This window comes from Microchirus variegatus (genome assembly GCF_963457635.1).
Source record: "Microchirus variegatus genome assembly, chromosome: 13".
NCBI classification, from domain to species: domain Eukaryota; kingdom Metazoa; phylum Chordata; class Actinopteri; order Pleuronectiformes; family Soleidae; genus Microchirus; species Microchirus variegatus.
In genome coordinates this window covers 15,709,960-15,720,429 of record NC_139814.1, presented here as the reverse complement: position 1 = coordinate 15,720,429, position 10,470 = coordinate 15,709,960, and the positions used below count along the sequence as shown (strand labels likewise).

General features: G+C 41.2%; 1 protein-coding gene across 1 annotated transcript; it reads left to right on the top strand.

Annotated features, from left to right (window-relative positions):
* Positions 1 to 214: 214 nt before the first annotated feature.
* Positions 215 to 3,984, top strand: LOC310935592 (progranulin-like; the record flags this gene model as incomplete). The annotated part of the gene is made up of 7 exons (XM_083899525.1): positions 215 to 237; positions 1,818 to 1,923; positions 2,054 to 2,110; positions 2,552 to 2,686; positions 2,851 to 3,024; positions 3,222 to 3,365; positions 3,566 to 3,984. The coding sequence occupies 7 exons, from the start codon at positions 215 to 217 to the stop codon at positions 3,692 to 3,694; spliced, it is 768 nt and encodes a 255-aa protein (XP_083755651.1). The 3' UTR covers positions 3,695 to 3,984.
* Positions 3,985 to 10,470: the final 6,486 nt, after the last annotated feature.

Below are 10,470 nucleotides of genomic sequence, written 5' to 3'. Positions count from 1 at the left end.
CCACCATGCTTTTTATAGATTGTTCTTTGAGTTACAGTCGGCATCAGTACTGAATTCCCCCTCCTTTTTGCCTACTCATGGACATTTCTGTGTGACAGACACTTGCCTTCCCCGTCAGAGTGCTCGCCGGCCAAGACTTCCTCTCTCTGCTTCATACCTGACACCTTTACATCTCTAGTTGCTAGGTGAGGGTGATAATGCTTGTGCCTGTATCATGCATGCAGACCTGACCACCTGGTGTGTCGCCAGCCTCATATTGAAGTTGGCCCCGTGAAAAGAAATGTGAGCTGCACAGTCAACATTTATACAAGGGATAATTGTTCCGTTTGAATTGTTGCTACACTGCAATGTAATTGTACAAACAATGGGAAGTCATTAATAAACTACTGTTTTATCCTTTATTGTCGTTACCGTCTGCTTACTGTCGAATCGTGACTCTGTTGTGAGGAAGCAAACTTTACAGTGAGGAAGCCGTCCCATGCTTCCTCACAACTGAACACGAAGCTTTATATTAACTTATTCATCGTCTTTTAAAGTTTATAGCAGAACATTGCACCAAAATGAGTTGAGACCAAATAACAGTAATACAAAAAATGATGTCCAGACTTTGACTAGGCCACACCAAAATCTTTATTTTGTTTAGCTGTTCAAAAGTGGACTTACTTGTGTGTTTGGAATCGTTGTCCTTAGGTCCTAAAGGACCCAGACCATCACATAGTCCCACCACCGTGTTTATACTGTGTAATGAGATGCACGCCTTCCAAAACATTCAACTTGTCTCATCTGTCCACAGAATAATTGCCCTAAAGTCTTGAAGAATGGTGAAACGAGCCTTTGTGTTCTTTTTGGCCAGAAATGGTTTTTGGCCTTGGAAGTCTCATGGATGCCATTTTTGCCCCGTGTCTTTATCATTATTATTGTTGAGTCTTGACCACTGACCTAAAGTGAGGCCTTCGGTTCTTCAGATGTTCTAGGTTCTTCTGTGACCTCCTCGATGAGACGTTGATGCGTTCTTGGTGTCGTTTTGGTAAGTTCACCATTGTTTCACGTTTTATTCATTTGTGGATAACGGATCACTTTTTATTCCACAGGTCTTTCAGGTAGGTTTGGATAGGTTTTTATAAATGAAATGATTTAAAACTGCATTTTTGTATTCATGTGTGTATGCTATCTTTGTCTAATTAAAATCAGGTTGATCTGAAACTCTTTATATGCAAAAAAAAGGGGGGGGAGAAGAATTCTGTATCTCCATATCATCGAGAAGTGCATGTTCTGTTCATGCATGAGTAGTTTTAGCAAAGAGGGAAGTAATGTACTTTGATTTGCAAGAAGACTTTCGTTTCCTTTGGTATAGGTGCAAAAACACGAACTGTTGGGTTATGTTTTGAATGTAAATGAACTAGGTGTAAGTAATAAAACAGTGTGTCAGACACCAGTAATGGGAAGAGTAAAATGTACACAATGTTGGGAATAAAAGGAAGGAAATAAATTATTCAGACCTGGTGTTAATGCATATGGTTAGTTAAAATTACTGCTACTGACTGCTACTATGTTTAAAAATTAATGTTTATGTGTAGAATGCTAACCCTGAGGTTTTACAAACCGGTCTTGTGACTGGCACAGAGTAAAGAAGCCAAAGGTTATGAGTTCATATCATGTCTCTTTAAAGTGTCTGTGTGTGTGTGTATGTGTTGCAGCCTGATATTACTCAATTCCTACGCCCCAAATTCTCAATGTGTTAATAGTCAGCCTTGTGAACGTGACTGTTTTAAGCCGACAGTCACATGACATCAGGGTGTGTGATCTTGTGGGTGCAGCAAGGTGGGAGGGATTAAACTTCCACATAAAAAGAGTAATGTGCTGTTGAGTTTGAGGAAGTGTAAGGCAGCACAGGAGCGTGTCAAATCAGTTCACTGCCTCAAGGTAAGCTGTTAGAATCATACATACGTTTGACTCAAGTGAGGTGGATACTTTGTTTCAGAAATTGTACACATGATTGTGTGTGTGTGTGTTTGTTTGAGTCACATGGACTCCATGTCGTTTCCTTCTGCAGATGTTGAGGATCACTCTGTGTCTGTCCATGGTGGCGTTTGTGTGCTCGTATCCAAACGTAAGTCAGAGGAATCTCCACACTGAGTGACTGAAGTAGTCTGTAGTAGTTGAGACTGATGTTGATCCATCCACGCTGTGCTCTGAGAACCAACTACCCTGCATGGTTTAGGTGTTTCCCTGCTCCAACACACCTGATTCAAATCTCTGGCTCATCAACAAGCTCTGCAAAAGCTTAGTGACGACCCATTTGTTTGACTCCGGTGTGCTGGAGCAGGGAAACATCTAAAATTTGCAGGGCAGCGAGTCTTCAGGACTAGGATTGACAAAGATAAGCTGCCATGGGATTTTTTTTCCCCCAGCCAACCTAGTGTCTTATCTGTTCATATTTAGATAAACCTTTTTATTGTCACTAATTGATCATTCCAGTTCAAAATACTCAATTCCCCTGGAGTTGTGACAGAATTAAGCTCTCCGATTGCATCCTCTATCTCACCTTCAGGAGCTCAAAAACAACCAACTTCCAGAACAAACAAGGATGTCAGTGGTCCACTGTGACAGCTACCACGCCTGTCCTGATGGCACCACCTGCTGCAGACACCCAGCAGGTGCCTGGTTCTGTTGCCCATATTCTCCGGTAAGTTGACCTTACTGTACATACGACACATGACTAATGAAAATCCTTTTACAAATTCCTGACACATTTGACCCAGGTTCCCTTGAACTCAGATTTTTGATGTGACATAAAGGGATAAACTGATCTTTTGTTTTTGTTGTTGTTGTTGTGTGATGGTTTTATAGGGCCGCTGCTGTCTGGATGGCTTCCACTGTTGTCCATATGGCTTCGACTGTGACCTGACTTACACACATTGTGTGAGGCAGAACCTGAGATATCCTTTCACTCCTAAACAAGCGTCTTCATCAGTCCCCGCCTCTCTCATTTCCCCTCCAGACGATGGAGTCCGGTCTAAGGAGGTAGAACAAATCACAGCATATGGAACTTTCTGCACATGCATGTAGCCAATCCTCGGATTTAATGTCATATGGAAATATTTAAAATGACGTCACGAAGTAGTATAATTTATGTGAAAATAAGTTTAGTAAATGTAAATACTTGTGATTTATTATATAAATAATAGGGTATACTGGTTCGTATTGTTTATATTTTTCAGACACCTATGACAGCTCTAATAAAAGCCAATGATGGAGCTACCAAGGCTGAAGTCATCCGCTGTGACTCCAGGTTCTACTGCCCACAAGGCACATCTTGCTGCAAGGATGCGACTGGCCAGCAGAGCTGCTGCCCTTATCCATTGGTAAGCATCATGCTTTTTGTGCAACTGTTAAATAATTTGGTTTGACATAGATTCTAGCATGATCTCAGAATACAGAAGATCTTGTATCTGCTGGGGCTGCTTCAGATGTCTGCTGTGACACGGAAGCGCTTATCACTGCTTTGATGCAGTAGCCGAATGGTCCGTATACGTCCTAACACCCATGTTTGAACCAATTTCAGGGCCAGTGTTGCAAAGATGGACGGCACTGCTGTGAGTATGGATACACCTGCGACCCCAGCTCCACGTCATGCAGGAGATTCTACTCTCAGCTCCCCTCCGGCGAACGGAAACAAGCGCAAACTGTCTGAGGACGCAATGTGAAAAAGCAATGACAAATTTGTTTGTGAAGTGTGATTTGCTGCATTTATACACATATTTCAGATAAAATGAAATGACAACTGTGGTCTGAATTAAAAAATCAAAATTAACATTGAGAATCACTCAAACAGAGCCATAAATAGGTAATTTGAGTGTTCCTAATACTCACTATTTTTTTATTTTTTTGTAAATCGAATGCATTAAAGCTGCAAAACTACATGCATTAAATGATTGTTATTCATTTATCAAATATACCTGTATGTCTGGTTCATTGAGATAAGTTGCCATGGAGATTTACAGTTAGATCCATATATATTTGGACAAAGACGTGATGTGAGTTTGTCCCATTATTGTAGGCTTTTCCCCTGAAAATGGACGGTTAATAGGATTCTTTTGCTCAAGTCCACACTTTAAACACATCTTCATTGCAGAGGCAAAATGACAAAATGCGTGTCTTTGTCTTTGGACCTAATTGTATGTGTCTTACCTGTTCATATTTAGAGACACCACTTCATCTGACTACTTCATAATTCCAGTTCAAAATACTAAATTCCTCTGGATGTGTCACATAATTACATTGTGGACATCTCAAACTGGAATTATGACTAGTCGGTGTGCATTTGTCAAACCGCATGTACATGAATGGAAAAAGCGATTGTCCTCGAAGGACTGTCTTTTTTAAATAGTGATTTGTGGATATGAAAAAAAATAATTGATCCAATTTTTTCCCCCCACCTTGACCATAAATAAAGTGATAAAAGATATTTGTAAAACATGCCCAGACTTGTCAACATAACAACTTTCCCGTTGTGTCACGTCTGTCCCGTGATGTGATGAGTTAGTCCACGGCAGGAAGGAAGGGGAGAAGAGGAGGAGGGAAGCAGCACCGTTTGACTCCGGAGAGTCCGTCCTCATTCACCCCTCCCTGCTCCCTTCTCCCCCCCCCCGTTACTGTAACTCCCGGTCGAGTTAGTTGGTGCCTCCTTCGGTCTTTCCACAGGCAACATGGCTGTGTTGAAGATACAAGACCAGGTAACCTCATATTCTCCTTCCAGCTAACACTTACCGCCGAGTTGAGTCCGTGTGGTGCCCCTAATGCTGTGTTGCTAGTTTGCATGTTAACTAGTCGACACAATGACTGGTTTGAGTGGCCACATTGGTGATAGCTCAACTTCACCAACACGCAGTGTAAACAAAAAAAAGTTTACTTGGTCACTTTAACGACTTGCGTGACGACACATTTTTAATAAATAATGGTCTTGTGGCTAGGCTAACGTTGCGGGTCGGTTAAGTGCACTGACAGTTGACATGTTAGCTAACTAGCTAGCTGTAACCCCTTAACGTAACGTCAAAAACCGTCACGTCATCCGTTGCCTTACTTTAATTGACCCGCTTAAGTGACCAGTTCACGTCAGATCAATGTTTTTGTTGTTTCACTGCGTGTCTTTCTTCTTCTTTGTTTCTTCTTTCATGTGTTTGTTTCTGTCCCTGGTGGTGATGGAGTAGTGAGCACAGCTGGATGATGGTAGCTACGAGGGTAAAAACAGGGTGGCTAACACCGCATATGTAGTTAAAAACGGGTAAAATACACGCGCACACGTACACTCACCAGCCACTTTATTAGGTACACCCGTTCAACTGCTTGTCAACTCAAACATCCAATCTGTCATAACATGTCAGCAAGTCGGTGCAATTTGGCATAAAGACAGCTGCTGACGTTCAAACCCAGCACCAGAAGGAGGAGGAAGAAATGTGATTTGAAGTGACTTTTTCATTGGAACTTAACTTGTTAAATTGCTGCTGTTATAGTTAAACTCTTATTGTTGAATGGGCCTGGCTCAGTTAAAGCAACACAAACAAAGCGTCAAAAGCAAAACACTCACAGAGTACACTGACACAACAAAGAAGAGCACAGAGCCTGCTGTGATTGCAGGTCTTCGAACAGTGTAGATATACATGTTTGAAGTGTGAGGCAGAAGCAATTGCTCCAATCTGGTAAGGGATTTTTGTGTGCATATAATTATGAAGAATTATCTCTCAATTTTTATTGGATGAAGCTGCGCTATGTGCAAGAGAGAAGTGGCTGGTGAGTGTAGGATGTCTTACACACAAATGGGTTATTGCTGTGGAGTTGGATTAAACTATTATTATTAATTTGATTCCATATTTGCCCTTTACCCAAGTCTAGCCTGGTGATTTTCTGCCCCGGGAACCTCCTTTTGTCAGCTGTCTATTTTTGACAGCTGCCCCACGCTCCGTGTGGGGCAGCTGTGCACCGTCACCTGTTGCTGTGGATAAATAAGAAAGTCTGTCAGACTAAAATAGCAGGTGGTACTGGCTCCCATGTCTTAAGCCGAGTGTGTGAATCGGACACGATGCACAGGCTCAAATCACCTCAAGGGAACGTTACTGACCATGAAAGACACTGCGGTGGTTATCTCAGTGACTCAGGAGTAGATTTCAGGCATGAGCGAATCCGATCCGACATTGGTCTGGTCAAAATCACTGGCTCGGATGTTGCAATAAGAAAACGGTAACATCTAATTAGATATTTAAATCTTTATCACATACAGTGAATGCATCACTTAGCACAGGCTGTACGGGCACAGAGTGAGTGAGGGCTGCACATGTATGTTGTGCATCACTGTTGTAGCATTATGTTATTGAATTGTATGTAAACTCATCCGCACAACTATGTTATCAACCGCTAAGTTGTTTTTCAGACTGATTGTGTTGATACTTAATGTTTTGTTATTAATATTGGTCACATCAAACTGGATATCTAGTCATTCCTAGTGGATTTCATACCCTTTTTTGCTAAGTGTGGCTAATCACACAAAGGCAAGTTTCTGTGTATAAAGGCAATTAATGAAATACCTCTGTCCAAATGGATTATTATCTATGTACATTTTTGAGCCAATAAAGATATTTTTCTATTCTTCCAAAACTAAGGAGTAACTTTTGTCTTTTATGATTATTCAAACATGCAGTTTAAAGAGAGTTTGATGTTGAGTAACTTCGGTTATATATCGGTTATATATCTTTCATTCATTTGAATTCCAAATGACCTATCAATAACTAAAAAAAGTGATAAGGTTAATTACATTTTGTTAGTTATACAACTATGAGTAAATATGACGAGCAAATGTTATGTTATTATGTTTATTGAATACATGATTACACTGAGAAAATGGTGGTTTGATAAAACTTGCTTTACAGTGGGTCAGTGGTTGTGCCGTTCCGTAGCCTGTCCAGACTGTCCAGACTGTCCAGTCTTCCGGACAGTCGCAGACATGTAATGAAAAACGGAAGAGTGTGTGTGTGATAAGATCCCCCTTTCTATTCTTCATTGTTCTGCGTTGTGCTTACTGAAAGAGAAACGGACAGGGGGACAAAAATAGTCACACAGTATGACGGGACGACGGATCGAGTGTTTCACTTTTGTCATGAGGCCTGTGTTTGTCCTCTAGAGGGAACTCTTTAGGAAGATATTAGAGTTGTGTCCTAACCAGACTCTGGTCCTGCCTGAGGAGGGAGGTGGAGATGGCCATTAACAGATCACACACAATGAAAACACAAGGTCAGGCATACAAGAGAGAGTGTTGTAGCATGTGTTTACTTGCCCAGGGCTTTTTAGATGTGACCAGGGTGCATACATCAGCAGTATGCTGTTAATGGATACTTTCTATTGAGCCTCTATGCATTATATAACAACGTGCCTCTGTTTCTGCATAAGTTATTTGTGTACAGTATGCACACACAGCAATTCCTATAGGTTCCCATTTCTTTTCTGTCGGGCTTAAATCCATACACATGAATCATCATGACTTCACTGGTAAACAGATTTTGAATGGCCAGGATGTATGTCTTAGTCATCAGAGATCACCAGAGTTGATTTCGAATGTAATTTAAACGTCAGAATGAATGTCCTACAATAGCTAAATAATTTGACAACAATATATAACAGATATATATTAAATTATTGTGCAAATCAGCACTATCTATCAAAGTGTCATCATGAAGGTGAAGTTTCTTTGTCACCTTTTGATCATTTAATGTCTGTTCTGATGCTGATGTTACTTCATGACTCATCCTCAGGTTCTCAAACAACAAGAGCGGTTAATGGATAATGTTATATTGGCAATCGGCCTTTGCATACCATACATGCTGTGTCATGACAGGAAAAAGCTTTACCATAGATCACCATCTCTTGATCTTGAAAAGCTGTAAAATCTCAGTGTCAGCATCATCATTGGCACCATCCCAGCACACGCATGGGTCCACAACACGTGCTGGCCTTTGTGTGTCTGGACTGGGATTACATTACACACATTGCATCCTGTCGCAGGGTCAAAGCAGAGGACAGCTAGCTTGCATATTTCTGCTCACACATGCCAGACTCACAGTCATGTTTGTTCTCTCTCTATCGTGAAGTGAAGCTGCTGTGTTGTCTGCGAAGGTTCTGTCATCCAAGTCATTGTCGTCTTTAGAATTCAGCTGAAGGCAACTGGACTTGCTTGAATTAAGTTGCAGATGTCTCAGCCTAGAGACTTCTTCAGTTCTGGCATAGGTGATTACTATAATTTGCAAGTTTCCTACACGTCCACTCACATTCCCGTAGTCGTCAAAATCATTCCATTCTAACATGTGTTGCGACAAGTCATCCAGGTGACGGTCATCTTAAGGAGTTAGCTGTGGGCAACTGGACATGCTTGAGTTAAGGTGACAACGAACTAACAATATTGTGCCTGCATCCCCTAGATGTCGCCCAGATCAGTTTCACCCTCAGTGCTCCCCCTGGGGTTCTAATTTTGTGCGACCACCAGTTTGTTGGCATTTAACAATTGCCTGCCTTATTTTTTTTTACCTTTGCTTTGTTTTGAGTTTTGTAGAAGAAGTTACCCAAAGTGTAATTTCTGTTTTGCAAATAGTAACAAAGCTACTTTGTAAACATCTTTGGGCTACGCTGCTCAGAAACCCCTAATGCTTGCAAGTGCAAATGCAGATTGTTTGTTTCTATACTTTGCATCCCAAACATCATTCTTTATTTGTGCCTGCAAACCTGCAATGTCATCTGCTGCAGTGACAGAAATAGTATAGCTGTGCTTCACATGAAGTTTATAAATGGTAAGTCCATTAAATTCAAAGTTTAGGACTGTGGAAACCCTCCATCCAAATGAATTTCTCCCTTTCTCCCTCTCTCTCTCTCATTTGTCCTCACTCCCTCCCTCTCTCTGAGTTAATGGGGCTGTGTGGCTTGGCAAGATTGTTCTTTTTTAGAATCTGTGTTGAATATGAAGGAGACACTGAGACGTACACAGACATGCACGGACAAAGTGGTCTTGTTTGCTACCCTCACATTTACTGGCAAAGCCTGTGTTCCAGTTTTATAATGAGGAGATGGGGACTTTTGAAGCTATGCCACTGATACACCAAAGGGTATATGAGAACACACACGCACACACACACACACACACACATCCTGTCCTGGTATCCATTTTCTTTTATTCTCTTTTATTTGGAAGGAAAGGGCACCTCTATTTTAGCACCGGATTTATACATATGTAGACCACTAAAATCGTATTTAGCAATTCTAAAAACAACCAAACATTGTTCGGTTTCTCGCATGAGGTTCGTTGTATCTCAGGCTTGGCAGAAAATGAGGAAACCTTCAGAGCCCATTTGTTTCACATCATGTAATAAAGGTCCATTGTGTGTATTTTAAGTGAAATTAGAAAGAAATTGAGAGTTACATTCTTAGTATAAATAATTGAATAGTTAGTATTTTTTGTGATTCAATTTTCTCCTAAACTTCATTACATTACATTACAGTACATTACCAGAGAGTACTAGAGCTTATAGTATATAATTAACATTCAGCATGTGTTGAATCATTCTACATTCAACATGGTAATGTTTGCTGAACACATGAAGACTTTCTTTGCAGTCAATAATTATGAAGCTCATTCTGTAAAACGAGCGTTTGATTTGTGTTTTTATTCCAACAGTAACATACTACTACTGCTTAGTGAACTTTGACTATGACTCGATAGTATTTATATATGGACGGTAACGCCAGAAAAAGGCTCTCGTTAAATACTCCATTTTAAATTGATTATGTATCTGAGCAACTTTCTGTACCAGCTGACAGCAGATTTATTTTTTGTTGTTGTAGTCCTTTAGTAGGTACCTGCCTACAATAATTTAACCCTCCTTCCTCTCTCTCTTTCTCCTCCTCTCCCTCTCTCCCCTCCCCCACTTCATCATTTGAAAGAACAGGCTTCAGCAGTCTATTGGAAACTAGCAATGCATGCACTTGCATACACGGAGTGCTACAACCCCTGTCTGTGCTAATCGCAGGGTCTATGTGTGTGTGTGAGAGAGTGTGTGTGTATTCCTGGCTGCAGCACAGCAGTGAGGATATGTCGCTTCCTGTGTGTGCTCCTAGGCAGCTCAAGCTCATTCTGCTGCATGCCGCTCACTGACACCATTACGCAGAGGAATTCCCTGCTGTCTCTGCTGCTGCTGTTCACAGGGAGTCTGAGCGTGGGGTAAAGGGAAGAGGGGAGAGGAGACATGCAGCAAAGCAACACTGACCGATGGAGGACATTGGATTTTTCGTGAAGATGAACTGTGTTTGTTCCTGAGGAAATCATACTTTCAGTGGGATTTCTTGCTGACTCTTGTGCTTCTTAATTGTGTACATATGTAGGTGGGAACACTGTATGAGTGTGTGTGTGTGTGAGTGAGAGTGATTGTGTTGATG